Source organism: Lynx rufus, unplaced genomic scaffold (genome assembly GCF_022079265.1).
Source record: "Lynx rufus isolate CCGP_SWC_20201006 ecotype Redwood Valley unplaced genomic scaffold, mLynRuf1.p SCAF_10, whole genome shotgun sequence".
In the NCBI taxonomy this organism is placed as follows: domain Eukaryota; kingdom Metazoa; phylum Chordata; class Mammalia; order Carnivora; family Felidae; genus Lynx; species Lynx rufus.
The window spans coordinates 80,867,811-80,892,761 of NW_025814824.1; the positions used below are offsets into that span (position 1 = coordinate 80,867,811).

Consider the following 24,951-nt stretch of genomic DNA (forward strand, 5'->3'; position numbering starts at 1 on the left):
ACAGGAGGGGAAACAGGGGGCAGGGGACTATGAATGGGAGGGGACTTGCTCAGAGGCACACAGCAGAGCAAAGGCACTCATTCATCCGTTCGTTTATTCTGTGCAAGCTCCTGGTTAGAGTCAGGACTTGCAGCCCGGCCTCCTGATCAGCTCCAGGTTGCTGCTTAAAAGTAAACTCTGAAGCCTGCTGTCTACATGTCACAATGAAGAAAGCCAGGCCCGGAGAGGTGAAGTGACTGGCCCCTGGCACCACAGCTGCCCTTCTTGAGAAAAGAATGGGAGCTTTGAGCCGGGCTCCTTCCAGTCACCTCATTCACCGGGTATATATTGAATGCTGTTTTGTGCGCTGGGGACATGGCTGTGACAGGACTAAACAAGGCCCCTGCCCTCATTACAGTTTGAGGGAAGAAAAGCGATTAGTGAACGACCAAATACACAGATAAGATAGTTTTAGGATGCAGTAAGTTGAAGAAAATAAAACAGGGCAGTGGGACGGGGGGTGGCGATTGGGGCAGAGGCACTTGAGACAAGGCGGCGAGGGTAGGCCTCTGAAGGTGTGTTATTTGAGCTGAGGCCTAAATGACAGGAAGGAGCTGGCCATCCGAAATTCCAGGGTCAGTGTGTGAGGGAAAAGGAACAGCACATGCAAAGGTCCTGAGGCGGGGCCATGTTTGGCATGCTCAGGGATTGGAAAGACATCTAGTCAAGTCTACAACCATCGTAGCCAGCGGCTCTCCAATAAAGCTGTGAGAAAACTCCTTTAAGAATATAGCTTCCTTGGCCTCGCCCACCAAGATTTGGATTCGATGATGCTGGGAGTGGGGCCCCAGAACCTGTTTCTGAAGGCTCCGATGTAGTTCCTGGGCATCTGGCCTATCCCCTCACCTGCAGGCTTGCCTTATAAAGCCAGGCCTTCCCTGATCGTTGCAGAATGGGGATCAGAGAGGGCTATGACTTACCAAAGTCAGGCGGTCACACAGCGGCAGATCTAGGCCTAGAGCCCTGATCCTCTGCCTCCACGGTCAGGGTTCTTTCCTTCCATTTCACTCCTCCCCATATGGAGGTGCCACCTGGGCCTCACTGCCACTTGGGCCTACCTCCCCATCTCTTCTGCCTGACCCCACCCCTCACATACTCCATGCAGCCTCCTCCGGAGTCCCCACATCACCCTCTGCTGCAGCCTCACCATTCTACACACTGCCCCCAGCATATGCCTTGCTGGTTTTTACCTCAGGGCCTTTGTTCTTGCCGTCTCCCCCTCCACGAGTACAGTCCTCTGCTCTCTACCCAGTCAAATCCTACTCAGCCTTCTGGTTCAATGCCAGTGACTCTTTTTTCAGGCAGTCTTCCAGGACTTCTCCCTCCTCTGAATTCCTCAGTGCTGACTTTAAATCAGATGGGGTCACCCATTTTCCCCAATTGCTGCCACCTTCTCTCTTAGTGAGTCTTCCTGAGAGTTCACTCTGGGCTGGTAACTATGCTGACCAGCTTTGGCGGTCCTGCTCTCGAGGGGCCCAGATTAGCGAGAAAAGAAATAGGCCTGAGGGACAGATGTTGACCAGTTTATACACAAGGTTTTTTGTTTTGTTTTTTTAACTTAAAAAAAAAATGTTTATTTGTGTTTGGCGGTGGGGAGGAGCACAGAGAGAGGAAGAGAGAGAATCCCAAGCAGGCTCTGCGCTCTCAGCGCAGAGCCCAATGTGGGGCTCGATCCCACAAACCGTGAGGTCATGACCTGAGCTGAAATCAAGAGCTGGATGCTCTGGGGCGCCTGGGTGGCTCAGTCGGTTGAGCGTCCGACTTTGGCTCAGGACATGATCTCACGGTTTGAGGGGTTTGAGCCCCGCATCAGGCTCTGTGCTGCCAGCTGGGAGCCTGGAGCCTGTTCCAGATTCTGTGTCTCCCTCTCTGTCTCTCTGCCCCTCCCCCACTTCTGCGCTCGCTCTCTCTCTCTCAAAAATAAATACACATTAAAAAATTTAAAAAGAGTCAGATGCTCAACCGACCGAGCCACCGGGCACCCCTATACACAAGGTTTTGATCTGCTATGATATTTGACCTTCTGCGACCTCACAAAGTAGAAGTGTCATTAAGCCCATTCTACAGTTGAGGAACTGAAGGCACTGATCTGGGGTCACGCAGTCAAGGAGTGCTGGTTCCTCACCCCGAATCCCACACTCTTTCGGCACCCCGCCTAGACGGGAGCCTCCTAGGAGCTGGCTCCTGGGCCAGTTCATCTGTCCTCCTCAGTGGGATCTGCGAGGATTGAGTGAGGCCCCTCCCAGCTGGGACCCAGGCCCGTGCCAGCCATCAAGTGGCTCACAGATGACCAGGCAGGACGGCCTGGGAAGGGAGGGGGCTCTCCGACCTCACGCTGGGACCATATGCCACCCCCTCTGGTCACCCAGTGGGCGTGGAGCTGTCTGGGCCCATCAGATGGAAGGGGAAGAGGAAGCCCCGGAGACCCGGAGCCTCAGCCCCAGGCCCGGGCCCCGAGAAGGAGGGGCCGTGGGCCCACCTGGAGCTTGGCAGCATTTCTGGGTCAGGGCAGGGAGAGGAAGTACAGGGAGAGAGTTGCACCAGGCCTGGCCATCTGGGTTGAAACGCCGGCTGCTAGGGAGGGGGTGAGGAAGGAGGGCCGGGGCTGGGCCCTGGAGACTGGATCCCAGGCTTCCCCAGCCCTGGGATTGGAGCCCTGAGCTTGGGGGGCAGCCGGTCCGGAGTGGAAGCCCAGTGCACCTGCGGGCAGAAGGCAGCAGGCATTCTGGGAGGGGCGGTCTGGGGGACTGAGAGGAGAAAGGGGGTCTTGGCAGTTCTGTTTAAGTCCCAAGCTGGCCTTACCCCCCAACACCCACGTGTGACATCGGGCGAGTCACAACCTCTCTTGGCGTCCGTTTTCCCTCTGTGGGGAGTGACGCTGCCCCACTGTGACTGTTCCGTGCTGGGGTGTGAGGGGCAATCAGACCCGTGATGATTGGGGAACTGATGCCACATCTGGGTTTGTGATGAGTGAGGCAGCGTCCTCGGGGCAAGTGGCTGTTCCGTGAGGCCTCAGTTTCTCCGGCTCCATCGTCTACTCTGCCGGTGCCTTCTAGCTCTGCCATCCCAGGATTTTTTGGCAGGTTGTTGGCATGGAAGAAGGAAATACATATTCTCTGGGCCTCTGGAGGGAACACATAGGTGCTGGTTTGAGACTGGAAGAAATTTCTACATCCTGATGGAATCCTGTGGAGGTGGGCTGGGCTGAGATGTCTCATCCCTAACACGAGGGAATCTGAGGCCCAGAGATGTCAAGAGGCTTCCTCTGAGTCACACAGCACCCAAAGAAACACAATGAGCTGCCAACTGGCCTCCTCCCCTGCTGGAGGTCTGGTGTCTCCCAAGGGCTCACCCTCAGTCCAGCTGTGGGTGGCTTTAGACAATACACTCCCCAGGGGTCTACACCCACATTTGGCCAGTCCCCCAGTGCCACCTGTGTTGAGGGGGGGCAGAGCCATCTGAGCTGGGGTCAGCATGGCCCTGAGTGGGCCATTGTCTGGGAAGGATGTTAGTAAATTTGTTGGTGGCTTTAGGGAGGGAGTCTGGGGGAGCAGTGGAGCTGGTGGACACCCGGCTGGGCCTCGAGTGTGACCTCACAGGGCTTGTTTCCACTTCCACCGCGTGGGGAGAGCCCCTGTTCCACCGCAGCCTGACGGAGGTCCTCCTCCTGGCCCTGCCGTGTTCCTGGATGCAGGCAGAGGCCCGTGACCTCAACCATCAGTGCCCCCTCCCCCATATACCCCTGCCCAGGGCTTCAGCCACTCAAAGCTTGAGGCTGGCCTGGGAGGCGGATGCATTCAAGGCTGCCTGGCCGGGACTTCCCCTGGTCACTGCTGTCTACCCTTGTCCCGACAGGAAGCCTGACAGGTCTGAGCCCTCTCGACACCCATTGTGTGGGGCCTGGTGTGGGCTCCAGTGTTTCCCCTGTCAGGACTGCTAATCTTCTTCACCTCCTCCTGTTCCTTGTCGAAGCCGGCTTTTATGAAAAGTTCCAGGCTGCTACCCCTCCTCCGCCTCTGGGTTAAGTCCTGCTCAACCTTAAGAACTTTGCTTTTTCCAGCTTGCCTGGGTTCCAATCCGGACTCCTTAGCACAAGCTGTGTGACGTTAGGGAACTTACTAACCCTCTCTGTGCCTGCAAGATTTTCCGTAAAACGAAGGCGGTAACCACTTGCCTCAAGATTTATGTGAAATTTAAGGAGATAATGTGCACTGAATGCTACAGACAGGGTCTGGCACACAATAAATACCCAATAGGGTTTATCAGTATTAAACACAAACTTCATCCTCAGACAGACCTTTCCAGGACAACCTTGTAACCCTCCTCTGTGGAAAGTCTTGGACTTTTGTGGTCGCCTTCGGGGGTGAGCACCTCTCCTCCCTGGGTGGAATCTAATGTTAGATGAATGCTTCTTCCGGCTCTTACACAGAATGGCCCCTCAGTAAGGGCCAGGCCCTTCTGCCTTCTGCTCAACCTCTGTCCTAACACTGGAGGGAAATGGTCCTTTACGGGCAGTTTAAGCCTTTTCAGGGGTAATTCTGACAATATGCATTTTTGTTCCTCCTTCACTGACTTTATTTTTAAATTAAAAAATACTTTTTTTAATGTTTATTTTTGTGAGAGAGAGAGAGAGTGAGCAGGGGAGGGGGAGACAGAGAGGGAGACCCAGAATCCGAAGCAGGCTCCAGGCTCTGAGCTGTCCGCCCGATGCGGGGCCCGAACTCAAACTCACAAACTGTGAGATCATGACCTGAGCTGAAGTCGGATGCTTCGCTGACTGAGCCCCTAGGTGCCCCCCTCCCTCAATGACTTTAAAGCTAACTGTGGGATGGGGAGACTGCACTAGGCTGGCCCCCACCCCCGCCTCTGGTGCCTCTCCTGACCTGGCCCCTGCCTGGCTTGTGGTTTACCTGCACTTACAGCCCAGCTCTAAGGCTGCCCACCCCCACCGCTTCCCAGCAGGGTATTATTCTTCTCCTGACATCCAGATGCTGACAGTTCTCTACCCAGAGGGAATGTCTTGGGGTCCCTCTCTTCCTGATCTTCTCTGGTGTCCTCATTATACAGCCCAAGTGGTGGGGTGTGGCGGGCTCCAGAGGGTCTCTCAGTGGGGCCCAGATTGCTCTACTGCGGTGATATTTGAGCTGGGTCCTGAGGGATAAGGAAGGGTTCACCAGATGCAGAAGGAAGAGCTTCATTGCAGCCATCTGATCAACAATGCGAAGGCAGGTGGGAAGGAGCAGGTGTCTTTGGGGAGCAGATCGCTAAGGGGCTGGAGTGGGCAGGGGTACAAGGGGATGTGGCTGCTCTGTGACAGAGCTTGGTCCTTTTCAGTACTCTGCGAGTTCACCTGTGGAGGCTTTTGAGGGCAGGAGGAGGGGGGTGGAGGGTTAGATCTGATTTAGCCAGCCCCTGTCCCCCGCCTGCCTGCACTTACTAAACATTCAGACTCCCGGGCCCCATCTGGAACCACCAAATCAAGTGTCTTGGGGGAACGCAGAAATATACATGTTTAACGAATGGGGTGATTTGGAGGCTCAGGGGTGTGAAGGCTGCAGCCTTGATCCCAACCCAAAACAGCAGGTTGAGGAGGCGGGAGGTGGGCCTATTCAGGAGACCCTCTGCGGTCGAGATAGGAGTGGAGAACAAGACCACCGACAGACCGTGGGCTCTGTGGGACCCCGGCTCACGGATCAGCAGGGCCTGGGAAGCCTGTGCTGGCCAGGGCAATCACAGAGGGCTTCCCTTTGGAGGGGAATGTCGCAGGAAATGGTGGTAGGGAGGGTGTTTTGAAGTGCCCCTCCTCTTGGCTAGGTGGCCTCCAGAAAGGGGGCTGCCTACATTTAAAAGGAGGAGGCCACAGGGGCAGCGAAAGGGAGTGGGTGGCTTGCTCCACAGCAGCGGGATTGATTCCAGATGCTCTGCTGGGGTGTGCAGGGAGCTGCCTTTTGTCTGCCTGCCGCCCTGGGGGTCCCGGGACAGGAGGAGGGACAGGGGGCCCAGGCGCCTTGTCTTCCAGCTCTTCCCCTGTCCCCTGCCTCCTCAGTACCCCAGTTGGTTCCTACTCCAGACCCTCCTGAGGCCTGCAGAGATGTTCAAAGGCCAGGAATGCAGAAGCTTCTTCCTCTTCTATAGCTGACCCTCTTCCCGCCACAAGGTAGATAGGTGGGGGGTCCATAGCTTCTCCTTGCAGGTGGGGAAACTGAGGCACAGAGGACTTGAGAAGCCCAAGCATAAGCGGAGAGACTATGCCAAACCTTTGGAGCCCAACTGTGTTTACAGATGAGGTCCTGAGCTCCTAGCTACATCCCCCCTCCCTCTACGCACACACAACAACAACTAAATCTGCCAGCTGGGGAGGCCAGGCCAAGACCACTCGCTTTAGCCACTGAGAGTCTGTTGGCAGGGAACCTCTCGTCCCCTGATTGAGCAGGGCATTCCTGCTTTGGGAAGGAAACTGGGCCTGATGAACTCCAAGCACTGGGAACAGGACTGTTGGCCCCACCTTGAGCTGGACTTCCTGGGAGCCCTCCAGCCCCCAAAACTGGAGGGCCTGGCTGTGGAGGTCATTCTTTAGAGTGACAGGTGTCTGTGGGAGCCCCACCTGAGTGGGGAGGCTGAGCCAGAGGATGATGAATGCTAAGATGGCCCACAGCTTGCCTCTGGACGGAGGGACTGGGTACAGCTTTTCCCTGGGGCCTCTGCTCTTGGAAAAGAGGCTCCTGGGCAGTGTTAGCTATTGAGAATGAGCTAGAGCAATACTTAACGCCACGGACGTTAATGGTATCCTTGCAGGCACTGGGGTTTTCCATCTGCCCCAGGGACTGGCTAGCACTCTGGGGAGAGGGGCCAGAAGAGTTCTTTGGACAACCCCAGATTAGGTTTGGAGAAGCAGTACCCCTCCTGCCCCTCCCCCCCATCCCAGGATGGCGCCTGGCTTCCAGCTGTGATCCAGGCTCCTCCTGACCTGGGGGCCCTCCCCCTGGCTGAGGGAGCCCGAGAGGGGGCTCCCTTTGCAAGGTGCAAAACCCGGCCTGGATTTCTGCCCAGACTGCCCCGCCGCCCCCCCCCAGGGCCACGCCTTTCCAGCTGTTCTGGAGGGCTTCCAGACTGTCTCCAGCGCCCATGTGTGACTCCCTAAGACTGCATGTTGGGAGGCAAGACCACTAGCCTCTGCCACTTTCTGTATGACAAAGGCAAGTCAGCCCTCCCTGGCAGGGCCTCAGTTTCCCCTTAAGGGAAGGGAGCTCCCGCAGGTAGTTGTCTGAATAATTTACAAGGTAAATCCAGCTCCAGGGACAAGTTAGGGGAGAGACAGAGACAGACAAAGGCCAGGATGGTCAGGGAAGGCTAGAGAAGTTGGGTCCTGGAAGTAGGGCCTTTGGGCCAGGCAGACCCTTTTGGGAGTAGGGCAAAGAGGAGTGAGAAGGAGGCAGTTGTAGGGGAGGCTGGAGAGAGTGGTTTGGTTGGGGCCCAATGGTTGGAGCTTCAAATACCAAGGAAGGTTGTTTGGACTTGGGGAGCCCTGGAAAGTTCTTGAGCTGGGGAGTGAGTGACCTGGAGAAGTTTTTCAGCACAAGGCCATAGCAGCAGCTGGCAGCTCTCTTCTCCCAGCCTGTTTTGCGTCTCTCCAGGAGCGTCGGGACTCTTCTGCTGCCTTCCCGGAGCAGCTGTGAACGCTCGGCGGGAGGCAGACCTCACGGCCTCCGTGGTGGCGTGTTTGGGGGACGGTCTAGATCACAGGGGGCAGAATGTTGAGATTTGGCCAACCCTGCGAGATACGCGGGTGTTCATTACGCTCTCTCTACTTCCTGTGCGCTTGAGAGAGAAACACCACAATTGTAATTATATACAAATAATATGTGTATCCAACGGGACCATTTTTAAACTGTGAAGAATAGGCAAGTTTTCTGCGTGAAAGGGATGTCTTTTCAAGCCAGCGAGGGCCAGGAGCTCGCCAGGCGCTGTTTGTGGATCCACACTCCGCCCTGTGAGCTTGGGGCAGAAACGCGCCCTGCAGCGTCAGCCTCATTAGGACCCTAATTGAAGGTGACCGGTTTCGCCGCGCGGTGCCCGCCTGGCCGACTTGCTTGCGTCCTGTCCGGTGTCCGGGAGCGCACGCACGCGAGTGTGCACGGTCTACCCCCGCGGGCGAGCTGGTGCGCCCCGTGCGTCCTGAGGTCGGGCGACTGTTCTCAGGCGCGAGGGGCGCGGACGGTGACCCTCCTGGGGACCTGCCTGGGGTCCCGGGGCACTCCGGGCCGCCTCGCCCCGCCGACTCCAGGCCGGGATTTCTCCTGCACTGACTTTCCGGGCCGGTGCCAGCCCGGCCTCCCTCCCGGTCCCCGGCCCCCGCCGCGGGGCCGGCTGCTCGGAGAGGGCGGGGGCGGGAGGAGGAGTTTGAGCGACTTTGTGGGGCAGCCGTGGCCTCGGCGGCGACCGCACCAGCGCGCGGGAGAAGGCAGGGACGCCCGCCGGGCGGGCCGGAGCGCGCGATGGGGCCCGTGTGAGCGCGCCCAGGCCCGGCCCGGTGCCCGGCGGGCGGCAGCATGTCCGCGGGCGGCAGCGCCAGGAAGAGCACCGGGAGGCCCTCCTACTACTACCGGCTGCTGCGGCGGCCCCGGCTGCAGCGACAGAGGAGCCGCTCCCGCAGCCGGACCCGGCCCGCCAGGGGTAGGCGCCACCCCGACCCCTGACCCTTGGGTCCCCTCTACCGCCACTTCACCACCTGATGCCCGGAATGCCAGGGACCCCCGATCCTCCTTCAGTCTAGATAACGGGAACCCCCCGCGCCCTTTCTGGCTGCCCATTACTGTGTCCGCTTGATCCCCCTCCCCCCTCCCCCCCCCAGCTTCTCCCTCATCCGCCACCGTCCTGGGGAATCCGAAGATCCCGTCTCCCCTTGTGCCTGGGGCAGGGGAAGGGAAGACTGCCATCGGGGTTCTCTTTCTTCCCTTTCTCAGATTCCACCTCCTGTACCACTGTGCCTCAGTGTACCCAGCAGCCTGGCAATGAAGTAATTTTGAGAGGGTCTTGGCTTTTCCTTACCTTTCCTTGAGAGCTTCAGCCTCTCAGCTTAGGGCTGGGCGCCCATCTCAGCGCCCTCCCCCCCCCCCAACTTCTCTCCCCAGGGACTTAGGCTTCTCCCCCTCTTGGGTGGAGGGACAGGTGATTGGACTTCAGAGGGTCCTGTCCCAGGAGTCCTTGGCTCCAAAGGAGCTGGAGCTTTTGAATCTGCCTGGGAACCCTCGGAGTGGGTGGGCCCACCTCCTTTGAAAAGTTTCTCTCTTTCAAGTCAGGAGGCAGGACAGGGAGGAGGGGAAATGGGAACAGCATTTTCTTTTTTCCAGTAACAGGATCCTCAGTTGGGAGCGCATGTGATCCAGGAGGCTGCTTTTTGGTTTGGGGGGGGGTGGCGGGGAAGCACAACTTCCTTCCGAGGTTGGGCACCAGGTTGGGTGCAATGGAGTTTAGGGAGAGGACTCCCCGGAAGGAGGAGGGCTTCAAAGGGGACTTGGTCAAGGGCGAGGGAGAGAGAGGGGGAGAAAGAGAGGGAGAGACAGAGCACGCACGTGAGCGCAGGCAGTTGGTAGCACCCAGCAGGGACCTGGGCCGAGTAGGTTATCTTGGGAAACGGGAAGGCTAAGTTTGATCAGGCCTGGGTTTGAGCAAATCTGTGCTTGGAATCCAGCAGACCTGAGGTCAGACCCCCACCCCGCTGGGTGCTGGTTGTGTGGCTTGAGCCCTGTAGTGTTGCCCCTGAACCTCAGTTTTACCATCAGCTTGAGGGCAAGTCAGGCAGTACGTGTTCATTTGCTTCCCCCAGCATGGAGAAGACTTTTCCCACAGTCGGGGCTGAACAACAACATACACGGCTTCCTCAGGAAGTAGTGAGTTCCTGAAGTAGTGAGTTCCCCATGCGTGGATGGGTTCAAGCTGAGATTGAGAGTGTGCACAGGTGTGTGCTGGGAATTTGGTCCTCCAGGGCCTCTCAAGGCCTGTGACACACATCCCCTTGCCTTCCTTGAAGTGGCCTCTGTCTGCTCCACCCCCATCCAGGCTTAGCCTGAGAGACCAGGGATCTGGGTTCAAGCACTGAGACTTTGGGCCAGTCACTTCTCTTTTCTGAGCCTCAGTTTCTCGAGCTGTGAAGAGGGCTGGCAGGACTTGTAGGGCTCAGTGAGGAAATGGGTTTATGCCGTGAGAAATGGGTGTGTACGAATGCCCCGTAATGCTCAGGCCACCCCAAGGCCTCCGCCCCTCCCCTCTCCTTGCAGATGCCCTGCATGACCTCCTCTGCACCTCAGTGCCCTTCTGTCCCTGACTGCAGAGGCACAGGGAGAAACAGAAGTCCCCCTCTGCTCAGCTGACTGGGCAGGAGGCCCTGTGTCCTGCGGTCAGCTGAGCCCCAGCTTCCGGGCCCCACCTGTGCAGGAGCCGCTGCTTTGTGTCCCAGCCTTGAAGGAGCTCAAAGCCTGCAGGGAGTGGGGTGGAGACTGTCATTGAACAGAAGTTCGATCTGGGAAAATCAGGGAGAGCTTCACAGAGGAAGTGACATTTGGACAGGGAGTCACAAGGTGGATAGCATTTCCCTCGGTAGAGGGGGTGGTTGAGTCAGATGTGTGCTCAAACCCCAGTTGGGCACAAAACTTTGGCCAGTTACCCCTCTAAGCCTCAGGGGCCCTGTCTGGTAAACAGGTGTAGTGACAGAAGGGTCATTTAAGAATGAGAGCAAGTGCACTGAAAGCTAGAAGCCTGTGCTGCCTGCAACTTGGGCCTCAGTTGGCGTTCTTACTCTGGCCGGAGAAACAGCCTGTGCACGACGACAGGGAGAAGGAAAATGCCTTGGGTGTTGTGGACCCCGTCCTGGGGTGGGGGAGGGGAAGGACCCGGGAGGGGAGCAGTAGTCTGGGCCAGAGAAAGGGCCTTGCGTGATGGGGAGTCATGGATGGGCATGAGAGCTGGCTGGCAGGGTGAGAGGTGGAGGCTGGAGGCCCCTGCCCACCTAAAGCAGTCACGGACCTCCTTCCACTAGATCCCCGGGTCCTTGCCTCTGCCGCCAGGGCCAGCCCTCCTCCTGAGGCCAGCGCCCAAACTTAGGTGGTAAGTCATGTGGGGGGAGCCACCTGGTGGCCTTGAGCCAGTCCCTTCTGACCTCAGAAGGACCATGGGGGCTTGGTCCCACAGTGGTGACATCAGGGCCCGGCGGGGTGGTCTCCAGAGCCCCAGCCCCGAACCCGTCGCTCCACACCCATTCTGGCCTCTGCCACTAGCGAGAAAGGACAATGACTGAGAACTCAGGGGGTGTGTTTGTTCAGAGACAGAGAAGTGCAGGAAAGCGTTGCTGGAGGCGGGGATCTGCAGCTGGCCGGGGCTCTGAAAGGGGTGTGGCCAGGTTGCCACCTCTGGGGGAGCCCCCTGCGCACAGTTCCCACTGCCCCCTGGAGTCGTGGCGGGGGCCTCGCTGTGGACTTGAGAGCAGGCCTTTGTCCTTGGCAGGGTTGCAAGCGAGGGACAGTGTCTGCAGCATGCCCTGCCCCCAGCTTGGAGCAAAGGGGGGCACTAAGCAGAGCTCTTCCTTCTCTGGGCCCTGATTGCCCCATCTGAGGAATAGGCAGAGTGAGACCTGCAGTTGACAATGGCCAGAGGCAGGGTGGAAAGAGTGACTTTGGGATAGTAAGGGTCATCTGGCCATTTCACACTGTGCTCTGTGACCCTGAGTCTACTCGAAGGCTAGCTATGGCTCTTGGATATGAGAGGGTCCTGTCCCCGGTAGAGTGTCATCAGCCAGGGTGCCTTCCCACTTACCTTCCCCAAGATCAAGGAAAGTGTTTTCCGTCTGTCTGACTTATCTGTCCCCCCAGGGCCGCTGGGGTGAAATGCAAGCTTTCCTCTCTCTCTGGATAAAGTATGGCCCATTTACCCAACTCACAAACATGTCTTGAGCACCTACTACGTGCTGGGCTCCAGCCTGGGCACTGGGCGGCACATGGGGATGAATGGCATGTGCTCCCAGCCCGCACCAAGCCGCCAGATGGTTGAGGAGGCTGGCTTGCTGAGGTGCCCTGGGGCACAGAGCCCTTTTGAGGGTACAGAGCCGTGGTTAGTGGGAGACAGGCTCTGTTCCCAGCTCGGCAACAAGCTGGTTGTGTGACTCTGGGGACCTCCCGCGGCCTCAGTTTCCCCCTCTGCCAAGCAGGGCTAACCCTGCGCCTGCTGCCTGACATGTCGGGAGACCTGACCTCATGAGAGGTTTTGATTCTTCTCTTCATGTTGTTGTCTGAGTTTTTTCAGGGGTCCGGCCACGTGCCCGACCCTGCCTGGGCGCTAGGGACTTGGTGGATGGTTTCTCCTGAGATGGTCAGGCCCTCCTCCACGTCCATGCATAGCCCCTTTGCATGGCCTTATCTCTTGGCTGCTGTGTGGTCCCTCTCCCCTTTCCCTGGACCCCTTTCCTTTCGGGGTGTGCTGGAGTCTGTCTGAGGGGCCTCTGGAGGGGCTTTGAGCATACTTGGAGAAATGCAGGCAAGAGGGCCTCGCAGTGGTGCCCAGGAGGGCTGAGGCTGACCTCCTAAGGAGATACGGCAGCTGAGTGATCCAACCCCGGGGGTCCAGATGAGGACACTGAGGCACAGAAGCACCTTCATAGAACCAGGGTGGGGCAGGGTACTGGTTTGACACAGCCACTCCCCGGTTGGGAGTGATGGCTAGGGAAGGGGTCTGTGTGCCACCACCCGGAAGGGTGGAGGCTGGAACCACTCCATAGGGACCCTGGCCTCACTGAGACCCGCGGGCTGGCAAGCTGGCTCTGAGCGTGGGGTCTGGTTGTGTCTTTTGTCCCCTCACCCCCGCCATCTTGGCCCCCCCCAAGGCTCCGAGTCCCAACTCTTTGCCCCAAATGCAACCTCTGTCATTGTACAAGTATCCTTTCCTGCCTCATTTCTTCATTTGTACCTGCTGAGACACAATCCCTCTTGCGGGGCTTGACCCCAGCTTCTCCAGGCCCTCCCCACCCTTACATACCCCAGGAGCTGGGATGCTCACTCCCTTCCATGGCATGTAATAAAGTTAAAATGGTTTTTGTTTGTTGCGTGCTTTCTCAGTGCCCAGCAGTGAGCTTAATTTTGTACTTGCCTTGTCTCATTTAACGTTCACAACAACCCCGTGAGATGGATCCTGGCATTATCCTCATGTTATAGGGGAGGAGACTGCAACGCCAAGACTGGGGAGCCTTGTCCGGCATCACACGGCTCAGAAATGGTGGAGCCCAGCTCTGCAAGACTCCAGCTCCTGAGCTTACAGATGCAGCACCTCGCTATTCTGAGGTCAGGCCTCGGCTGGGATGAGGCCTCCTCCTCCTATCCGATTTGCACAATGACTCCACCAAGTGTTCTCGGCCATCGTCTCCCCAGCTCCTGGCCCTAACTCGGGAGGGAGGCAGGGGAATGATTCTGTTGGCGTCTGTTGGGGGTCAGGCTTCCTGGTCGGCTCTTCCGCCCGCCTGCCTGGGACCGCTCAGGTGATGCCCTGGGCCCAGTCTCACCCCCCGCCCCCACCCCTGTATCCTTACTCGTGTTCTGCCAACCGTGCGCTTTCCCTGGGAAGGCTACAGGTCGAACAGCCCCAGCCCTGTTTCTTCACCACATCTCTTTGTGCTAAGCGGTCAGGGTCCCCTTGGGTGAGGTCCCTGAAGACGGGCAGACAGCCTGAGGCCCACTCCGCAGAGCTATTCATGTCCTTGAGGGAGGCCAGGGGTCCCAGGTCCCAGTGAATCTGCTGGAATGTCAGCCTCTTGGCCCATCTTTATCACCTTTAATAAGAAGGAAGATAATGGCTGAACTTGTGCCAGGCCCTGTGCCAAAAGCTGTGTCTGATCATCTTATATTTCTTTTGACCCCCCAATCCTCCTAGGGGGCAGGGGGCCTTATCGTCACTTCCCTTTGCCCGGTGGGGACACTGAGTTGCCATGCGAAGTAAGTGGCTGTAAGAGGCAAGGTGTGAAAGGCGGCTGCTGGGCTCCAAAACCCACTCACACTTAGAAACCGTGCCCAGGAACCCAGCGCTTCCCCTTTTCACGCTCTCTCGTGCTCAGTGGGGTCAGCTTTGCGGCTGTGTCTCTTCTTACTGAAACCTGGTGGTATGAGGGGCCGGAGCCTGCTTTGCTCAGCTGCTGATGGAGGTGGGAGGGCTCCTGGCATCTCCAGCACCAGGGGGCTAACTGTTCCCTTTGACAGCTGGGGAAACCGAGACCCGCAGAGCCAAGGGCGCTTGCTCAAGTTTATGCAAAGAAGTTAACGAGAGATCCGGCTCTGGAATTCTGACCCTTGCGCTCTATTTCTGCGCTGGTATTGTTCGTGGCTTTTCCTCAGGTTAGCACAGATAGGGAAACTGAGGGAGCTCGTTGGGTCTTCTTGGGGGAGGGGATGGGGGTTGAACTCCCGTGTAACTCGACGCAAACACGCTCACATCCTGGACCACATACGTGTTTTGCGTAGAAGTGACATGAAGCCTTTGGACTGTTTTTAAAAGAAAAGCCAACGACTGTGATATTTCCCCTGCACCTTCCTCTTGAGGCCACTTGGTTTAAATGTCAGGAAAGGGAGAGTATTTCCTGGTCAGGAACATTCAGAGCTCACCGGGAGCTGAAGTTTTGTTTTCTGTTGATTGGGAATTTGGGCAGTCTGTGCCCAGCTCCCCACCGTTACTGGGAAGGTTGTATTTGACAGTAGCTGGGAGGAGGGATTCGAGAATGAGCCTGCGAGATGCCACGCGGAGTGGCAGGGTGGTTATTTTTAGCCGTCCCGATCCAGCAGAGGCATTTGAGCGTTTGTTCAATATTTAATTATCCATCTGAAATTGGCCCACGTGGCCTTGAGTTTGGAAGCGGCTCTCTGTGCTGTGATTTCCTCTGACTGCATAAATAAGGAAGCGAGGGGAATCTCAATAGCCCTCCAAATAATGATAGTGAAAGAAAAAAAAAAAAAAGAAAAGACCAGTAGCCTTGATACTCAGAAAAGACTGGCTCGGTTCTGCCGTCTAGACAGACCCACCTGTGCGTTAGCAGAAAAGACGAGTCTGCCGAGGACGCCCATCTCGCCCTTGGAAATGTAGCCGCGCTTGGTCTATCCATCCCAGACTCCACAGCTGCCGGGGTTTTATTCGGGATGGGCTTTCCCTCCTTTGCCAGTTTCCTGTGTTGACTTTGACAGCTGCTGGGTGCCCGAGAGGTGGTTTGGGGATTTTGCTTTTAGAAGTCTTGTTAGCTTTTATTTCCCTCCTCTCTTCTCCCTGACAGACAGGAGAGCACTTTCGGCATCTAGGCCGTGTTCTTTCTTTTTTCTTGGCCCTTGGAGGTGATGAGTTGACATGGCTGTGAAATGAAAAAGGCAGAGCGCAGGGAGGATGGGGAGGAAGATGTGGGGCTGGGAGAGGCTCCGTCCCCTCCCCTGAGCCCCTGGCAGAAGAGGAGGGAGCGGATGAGGGAGCGGAGGGGAGAGGGAAGGGAGGGGCCAGAGGAGCCCCGCAACCAGAGATGGGAGATGGGGCTCCTTCTGGGTGTCCCTCTTGGAGTGGGAGGTTTGTAGAGATTGGAAACCGATAAATTGGTTAGGGATAGTCTGAGGAAAAAATCGTTTCTTACCCGTTTATACTTCTTTTCTGGGGACTGAGTTTGGCTTAGGAGTGTGGCCAGGGTGGGAGTCCTCACTGCATGTCATAAATGCTGTGTGACCTCAGACAAGTCACTAAATGTCTCTGGGCCCAGAAGCACTTGTAGCAAACAAAGAGTATTATTATAGGGTGGGTGAATTGTCATGATCTGTTCATCCAAAGCCTGAGGGGTTAATTGCACCTGTATTAGGGCTGATCTAGAAATAAAATGTGATGCCTGTGGAGATCGGAACCATCCAGATGGTTCCTTGGCATCCCTTCCCCCAGAGGCTGCTACAAGTGTCACTTGTACTTGTTCAGAGCAACAGAGCTTTCGTGAGCCACCTACTGTTTGCAAACCCTGTGCCAGGGGCCCTCGTGGAGGATACAGCCAGTCCCCACCCTCAGGAAGCCGAGCCTGGGGGAAGGTATCCTGTAATCAGGTTAGCAGGTGATGTGACTGGAAGGATAGACGGGGCCTTGAATGGTGAGCCAAGAGGTTGCAACTCCCCCTAGCAAGCCACAGGGAATCAAGGGAAAGATTTTGAAAATAATGGTAATTGTAACGCTGACTTGCATGGTGCCAGGGGCTCTGCTAAGTCCTTTTTTGCATCATTTCATTGAATCCTCATTCTCTCAGTTTCTCTGATCTACTCCATTTTGCAGATGAGAAAACTGAGGCTGTGATTGGGTAAGTTACCTGCTCAGTATTACCCAGCTGCTGAGTAGCAGAGTCAGAACGTTTAACCCTCCCTATACTTCCCAGAGCTGTGGTTTAGGAGCGTGAGTTTTAGTAACCAGCGCTCGAGATTGGCGTGGGTCAGGGAGAAGGTGGCGGCAGAGTGCCCATCATTGAACGTAGGTGGCCGTGTTGGTTGTCCAGAAGCAGGAGGCAGTGGGTCTGAGCTGGGAGAGGGACAGAAGGACCAGACCCATTTGGGGGAGTGTGGGAGGAGGTGTCCTTAAAGACTTGGGTACGAAGCAGGGTTTGGAGGCCGGGCAGGGAGGTCATTCACGCTTCCTTTAGAATCCAGAGGGAGGCCAGTGGGTGTGGGGTTCGGGGAGGCAGAGGGCCGGTGGAGAGAAGCTGACAAGGTTGGAGGAGGTGGTACAGGGAATGCCATCCCCATCTGAGGACCAGTGCTGGGCACACGGCCACATTTGCTCCCTGACCGACAGCAAAAGAAGTGTAAGTCCAGTGCGATGAGTTTCCCAAGACATCCATTTCCACGTAATCCATTTGAGTCACGTTTCTTTATTCTGAGATGCTGGGTTTTGGACTCTTTTGGGGGTTAGAACATTCCTTTTATGAGAGGCAAGATGGTGACAATTTTTTTAAATGTTTTATTTTTGAGAGAGTGCAAGTGGGGAGGGGCCGAGAGAGGGGGACAGAGGATCCGAAGAGGGCTCCGTGCTGACAGCAGTGAGCCCGATGTGGGGCTTGAACTCACAAACTGAGAGATCGTGACCTGAGCCGAAGTTGGAGGCTCAACCAACTGAGCCACCCAGGAGCCCCAAGACGGTGATAGTTGTTTGACCATTGTATTTGGCAAGACCAGCAGTCAGAGGCCCTATTGTTGCCTGTTCCCACATGATGCTATGGCGTTGTTTTTACTCATGAAAATTGAACTGGGTCGTGAAATTCCAAATCGGTAGGAGCCTGGCACTCAGGAGAGCAAGAAAGTGGTGGGATAAGCCCTTCGGAAAGACCTAGGTGAGTTTAGAGCACTTGGGGTGGGGTGGGAGCCGGCAGAGCTGTGGGCTCGACTGGCAAGCCTACCCTGGCTCTTGATGCTTGGGCAGAGGGCCGGGAGTGGTGTGCCAAGCTGGACCATTGGAGAAGTTGGGTGGGAGCTGAGGTCCAAGAGAAACTTGAGTTTCCCGAACTATCTCTGCGGTCACAGATCCACTGGTGTCTAGGCACCTGATTGGAGTTGCAGGTTTAACAGCAAGCAGGTTGGGGCACGAGGCCCTCCCGCAGCGGCTCTCCCGGGGTGGCTCCCTGAGCTCCAGAGGACCTAGGCTGTGGCCCCCAGTCCCACCCACACAGACAGCGCTGGGGCTGGGGGCCTGGGAAGCCCCTCCCGGGGACGTTATGGAGGCAGCTCCCGGGTTACCGACGGTCCCCAGGGGAGACCACCAGTTAGGGCTAAACCCCTCTATCTCCTCTTTTAAAACAAAATTTTTTTTAATGTTTTTATTTATTTTTGAGACAGAGCATGAGCAGGGGAGGGGGGCATAGAGAGAGAGGGAGACACGGAATCCGCAGCAGGCTCCAGGCTCTGAGCTGTCAGCACAGAACCCGACACGGGGCTCGAACCCACGAACCGTGAGATCATGACCTGAGCCCAAGTCAGACCCTTGATTGACTGAGCCACCCAGGCACCCCTGTGGCTGTTTTCGTGTTACTTTGGCAGAGTTGAGTCGTTGAGAGATGCCTAAAATATTTGCTCTCTGATGCTTTATGGGAAAAATTTGCTGACCCGTGGGGTGTGGCTAAAGTGCCCTGTCCTCTCCCCAGGGATAATCGACCTCCCGAAGGCAGTGTGTTTCCGGCCCACCTGCGCTTTTATGCTTTTACTGGGTAGGCAAACCCTTCCAAAGGTGTAATATGGCACGATTTTAAAGAACGGATGTGGAGAACCTGCGCCCAGGCAGAGGCGAGCAAACGTGTGTCTGCACCCTGGGAGCTCCTCACGTTCCCAGCACACAACACACGGCCGCACTCTGCCTGCCCCGGGACAGGCCCTGAGGCTCCAGACCAACGAGCTGCGGGGGAAACACAGCAATAGAAACGGAGGAGGTGACCCTGTAGACCAAAGTTCCTAGAGATCCTTAGAAAGCAAAGGAGGAGAGAGATTCGGGGACCAGAGAAGCCTTTAGGCTATGAGTCCTTGGAGTGACCAGGAACTCCGGAGCTTTCTGGAAGGCTGGGAAGTCCTTGAAAGTGAGGCACACATTTAGGATGAGGAATAGGAGGCATACACTGTCAAAGGCAATTGTTAAGAGGCTCGAGTCGAGGGTCCTAAAGAAGAGCTGGTGACGGTGTCTACAGATGTGGAGAAGTTTGCAGGACTTATCCTGGACTGTCCATGAGGCCGGCCAGGTGCCAGGGGGCAGACCCCACACTGTGCTTTTGGAGAGGCCCCTTCGTGAGGTCCTGGGATGTTAACTGAGAGGAACGCTGTTTCCTTGGCTCTTCCCTCCACCTCCTGAGTACCAGCAGCCTTTCCCCTCCACGTCCCCTCTAGGGGAGCTGCTGTGCCCTTCCCCAAATGCTCTGGGCAGGGATGGGTACCCCGGACATGCCCCTCTCCCAGCAGACCCACCCCCAGCAAAGTCGCCTGACTTTGAACCAATGCCCTGAACTTAAAGACAACTTGAACTCTGATCCCAGTTCCACTGGAGAGACAACAGACTGTTAATAGTTCCATGGTCTCAAGACTCCTTCCCTTCCCCATGCCCACCATCATGGAAACAAAATGTGATACGCAGTGAGGCCTCCCTCTTCTCTTTCTGCCTTGTGGCTGGGCTGTGGACCTGGAAACGTAGAGAGAGACCAAGGGCAGGGAGGAAACTCAGCTTCCTGGCTGATTTGGGACCCGTTGTCCTGTCACTCATCTGGGCATGGAGGCTCGTTTCCCATCATGGTGCAAAACCCTTAGGTTCAGAGATTATGGGGCCTGAATCCCGCCTTCTGCATTCCTAGCCCTGTGGTCAGGATTCTGAACCTGTTTCTTCCTGTGGCACAGTCGCCGTCCCCACATGTTTCTCCCCATTTCCTAGTGGGCCAGTTTTTATTACTACAGGTATCCAGTTCTGGTGCTAGCTATTGAAAAAACTATGCTTCACAACATCAATTTACTTTTGCATTTTTTTTCCAAAAATCAATTGACCATATACGTGTTGTAGAGTTTCCACATGCTCTTCTGTTCCATTGATCTATGTCCTTATGCTAATACCACGCGGTCTTGATTGCTTTAGCTGTATTTCAAGACTCTAAAGTATGTCTGGAAAAGCAAGTAATGTAAGTCTCCCAACCCATTTCTTCTTATTCTAGATTGTTTGGCCATGCTAGGTCCTTTGCTTTGCCATCTGAATTTAAAATTGAGCTTGTCAGCGTCTTCAGAAAGCCTGCGAGGATTTTAATTGGGATCTCATTGAATCTATAGATCAGTTTGGGAGAAATGCCGTCTCAACAACACTGAGTGTTCCCAATCCACAAAATGTGTATCTCTCCATTTATTTGGGTCTTTTTAAAAAAAGCCTCCCAGTACTATATTTTTAGTTATTAGTCTTGTACTTCTTTTATTAAATTTACTCCTAGGTATTTTTGATGGTCTTTGTTAATTACCCTGAAGGATGGAGATGTTAGCCTACTTGCAAACTAGCAGCTTAGCCTGGTAGTTTCACGGGTACTGGCAGAAGATACGAGCTCCGTGGGTCAGAGACAAAGGACTCTGGGCATAGCAGGTAGCGTGAGCTTCATGTTTACATTGGTCCCCTTTTCCCCCAAGTTCCTAGGGCAGTCACAGATGGTCTGTTCTAGAACATAAAATGATCGCTCTGTTGTTTTTCCAAATTATAGCGTCATGTCCCTTACAGGATCTCGGGGGTTAGCTGTTCCTCAGGCTAAAAATTATACAAAGAACTGAAGTTCAGTTTGCTTTAGCATCAAACCATTAAATTAGAAACTTGGAGATAATTTAAAATTTGAATTCCAAGTTGTCATGTACCGAAAGGTAAAGAGAGTTTTAAAGTTATATGTAAAAAAATCAATATATACACACTTAAAGCTTTATGCCCATTTTAATTTGTCAGAAAAAATAAAGGCTGTTATATCTATAGCCATGTTCTAATTTAATAATATGGTTTTTAAACAAAAGTGTAAAACAGTAAGTCCTAAGGTTGAATTTTGGGGAAAAAATAAATAGCTTATATTTTCTGAATGAAATGAAAGATAGGATGAATTTAATAACACATCTGAATATTTTAGGTTTAGATAATCATGGTTCCCTCTGGAGTGCTATCATTAGAACTTATATGCCCTAGAGGAAGGATGATTGATGTAAATAGTATCTATACTGAGGATAAATACACAGGGTGCTGAAAAGATGAAATGTTCTCCAGGCACAGATGTGAAAACATCTCTAAGTTATACCACGGCATAGCCAGCAAAGGTACCCTACCCTCTTGTGGTTTCCAGGTATATGTGGTTATCATGTATGTCCTTTGATAACAAGTACATCATGGAGAAAGACACAAGTTTACATCATATATGGTGATGAAGATTTCTAGAAGGAAACTTGTCTCCTTTTTTAAAAGCAGCTGTCCCTTTGGAGAACGAGAGACGAGACACCTTGAGTGTCCCCTGTCTTAAATCGGCCAGTGATCTGACAGTGCTATCCCTCTATCTTTACTTTAGTGTAATTAGAGTAAGTTGTGCTTTTATCAGTGGCTGTATTGGTTTCTTGTTGCCACTGTAACAATGACCATAAATTCAGTATCTTAACACAACACAGATTTATTATCATACGGTTCTGGAGGTCAGAAGTCTGAAACCAGTGTCCCTGGGCTAGAATCAAGGTGGTGGCCAGGACACTCTTCCCCCTGGAGGCTCTCGGGCAGAGTCAGTCTCCTTGCCTTTTCCAGCTTCTAGAAGCTGCCCGCTGGAAGTCTTTAACACCCCCCCCCCACCTCCCAACCTCTGCTTCCTTTACTACAGCACCAGCTCTGCCTTCTCTGACCTTCCTATCTTCCTCTTGTTGGGATAACTTTGGGTCCGGGAGGTAATCCAAGGTAAACTGCCCATCTCAGGATCCTTGACTGAATCACGTCTGCTGAGTCCCTTTTACCACACACGTGACACATTCACAGATTCTAGGGATCACGATGTGGGCTCTTAGGGGCCCATTATTCTGGCTACGGCAGCTGGGTAATGTTTAGTAACCTCTAAGGAACACCTGTCCTTCTCCCAAAGACAGATGACCAAAGGCTGAACTGGAAAAAGTGTGCAGTAGGAGGCCCTCTTTATTCAGCTAACTGTTAGAAGCAGATAATAATAAAGGACGGATTTCTTCATTAACACACACAAAGATAGACACAGAGGCATCTAGTTGGACTGCTGTGTCTGGAAAGTTCTAACAACGTGAAGATTCCATGGCCTGTTGCCATGGTGATTTTACCTTTGGCTCTTCCTGCTGTTTACCTGGCCACTCCCGCAGTGGAGGGCGGGGAGGAGGGTGGGGACCAGTCTTTTGGCACTCCAGGATGGGGAGCTATGTGCCCTTAGCCACCGGTTTGTTCCTAAGTCTGCTTTTTGGACTTTCCTGATCCACTTTCTGTAACTGGTCATTTGGGCTGCTGTGACTGATTTATTTGTTTCGTTTTCTGATTTTGTTTTTCTCTTCCTTTCCTATGTGTTCAGGTGGCACAATTCGTACTGAATCATTCTACCACCTATGTGTATTTTTAATTTCACTGTTAGTTTTTGGAAGTCTAAATTATTCCTCGTTCAGTAAACGGTACAGTCATCTGCTCCTACCATAGCCCATCCCATTCTTCAAAGGCAACCTCTGATGATAATGTCTTGATAAACACACATACAAAGAGAAGGTAAAACATCGAATCAGTTTAATCACATAGACAGCAAATGTACTTCAGCCTACATCGTCTAGGGTAAGCCTTAGCAGTGATTTTTAGATTTCTGTGCCTCTTACCTCTACGCCACTGGCTACTCTCTCTACTTAGGTGACACCGGATACCAATATATTTCTGCAGTTAGTTTCTTGGGATGGAAAATCTCAATTATTTACACACAGCTATGATCCCGTGTATTCCAAACAGGCTGTGTATTAGCTTCCCATTTTGAAATGATCACAGCTATATAGGCAGTTGCAAAAAGAGTACAGAGCGGTTTCCATGCACCCTACACCTGCTTTCCCCTGATAGTTACATCCCACATGACTATCCTACAATATCCTTCAGCATCAATGCCCTCCAGCCAGAAACCCACTGGGAGCACACCTCTAGGTAGACAAGTTGGATTTATTTTTTATTGTGGCAGCGAGGGACAACATATACCACCGGGAACCACAGGGCATCTCAGTCCGAATATGGTAGAAAGACACCTGCTACAGGATTTGGGCTTTGATTGGGTGCTTTTGGGGAAGTCTGAGGAAGTGGGGTCCGCTCTAGCTTGGCTGCTGCCAGAAAGTGGGGTGCTTCCATGATAGGTTATCTCAAAATTCATCTTTGGGGGGAGGAGGTAAGCATGACGATAATAAAGCTGTCATTGTTAAAGCAGCAGCGGTCTGTCATTTTAGCCAACGTGGGAGGATGTTTGCTGTTTTGCGGGTGGTACAGTGACCAGCTTTTTGTCAGTTGCTTAGACAAAATTATGAAGTGGCCTTGTTTTGTCTCACTTTATCATGGTAACCTCGTCTCAGACTGGTACCCTATAAGATTGTTTATGTCCAGAAGGAGAATAGCATGACGTAGCGGTGAATGTCAGGTCGGCTTCTGGATGTCAGGGGCTGTTTTCATCCACTGTTTTCTCTCCCCTTCTGAAACTTGGGACCGTGTATGTATAATTCTGTGCCATTTTTAGCACACGTATCCACATTCATGTAACCACCACCACAATCAAGACACAAGACTATTCTGTCACCACAAAGATCTCTGGTGATGCCCCTTTATAGCTACACCCACCTGCCCACCCCCCGCCATTCCCAACCCCGGGCAGCTACTATTCAACTGTCCATCTCTAGAACTTTGCCACTTTAAGAATGCCACGTGAATGGAATCAGACACTACGTGGCCTTTTGATATTGGCTTCCGCACCCCCCCCCCCGCCCCCGGAGCATAATGCCCTTGAGATCCACCCAAGTTGTGGAAATCTATTAGTGCGTTCTTTTTTCATTGTTGTGTAATATTTCACAGCATGTGTGTTTGTTTCTTATTGTGCGACAACAGATTAAAATGTAGCGCTTAGGGGTGCCTGGCTGGCTCAGTCAGGAGAGCACACGACTCTTGATCTCTGGATGGTGAGTTTGAGTCCTATGTTGGGTGTACAGATTACTAACAACAACAACAACAAAAACCTTAAAAAAAATTAGCAGCTTAGGGGCGCCTGGGTGGCTTGGTCTGTTAAGCGTCCGACTTCGGCTCAGGTCACGATCTCGCAGTCCGTGGGTTCGAGCCCCACGTCAGGCTCTGTGCTGACAGCTCAGAGCCTGGAGCCTGCTTCCGATTCTGTGTCTCCCTCTCTCTCTGATCCTCCCCCATTCATGCCCTGTCTCCCTCTGTCTCAAAAATAAAAATAAAAAAATTAAAAACAATAAACACTAGAAAAAAGTTAGCTTAAATACAGCTGTGCCATCCTAGAGTTCTGTAGGTCACAAGTCTACTGTGGGTCCAACGGGATTAAAATTGAGATGTTAGCAGGTTGGGTTCCTTTCGAAAAATCCATTTCATTGGCTGAATTCAGCTCCGTGTAGTTGTAGGACCGAGGTCCCGTTTTCTTACTGGCTGTCGACAGAGGAGTGTTCCCAGCTTTTCTTGGCTTGTGATCCCCTTCTGCCATCGTTCCTCTCGTGCTCAGAATGTCTCCTGCCTCTTTCATCATTACATCTCTCTGGCTCATCTTCCTGCCTTCCTCTTCCACGTTTAAGACTGTTTCCCAGGGCGCCTGGGTGGCGCAGTCGGTTAAGCGTCCGACTTCAGCCAGGTCACGATCTCGCGGTCCGTGAGTTCGAGCCCCGCGTCGGGCTCTGGGCTGATGGCTCAGAGCCTGGAGCCTGTTTCCGATTCTGTGTCTCCCTCTCTCTCTGCCCCTCCCCCGTTCATGCTCTGTCTCTCTCTGTCCCAAAAATAAATAAACGTTGAAAAAAAAAAAAAAAGACTGTTTCCCTCTGGATAATGCAGGATAAACTCCCGTCTCCTTAACCTCAATCGTGTCTGCAAAGTCCCCATGTGAGGTAACATATTCTCAGGTTCTGGGAATTAGGAAGAAAAGTGGACTTCTTTGGGGGGCCAATATTCAGCCTCCTACATAGTGGATAGACCACAGTTTAACCATTCACCTACTGAAGGGTGTTTTGTTGTTTCAGTTTTTGGCTATTACAAATGTTAGGAACATTCTTGTAAAAAAAAGGGGGGGGGAGCACGTAAGCAGATTGCATTGTTTCCTTTGGCAACGTACTTTTTTTCACTCAACGTCGTATTTCTGGTGTGCTTCCTGTTGATCTCACACAACTGGATCCT

General features: G+C 53.8%; 1 protein-coding gene across 1 annotated transcript in view; it reads left to right on the forward strand.

Annotated features, from left to right (window-relative positions):
• The first annotated feature begins 8,588 nt into the window (after positions 1-8,588).
• The window catches only part of DAB2IP (DAB2 interacting protein), a 119,238-nt gene continuing 102,875 nt past the window's right edge, over positions 8,589-24,951 (forward strand). Inside the window, 1 exon segment of the mRNA XM_047099759.1 lies at positions 8,589-8,712. Within this exon segment, the coding sequence (XP_046955715.1) occupies positions 8,589-8,712 (124 nt within the window).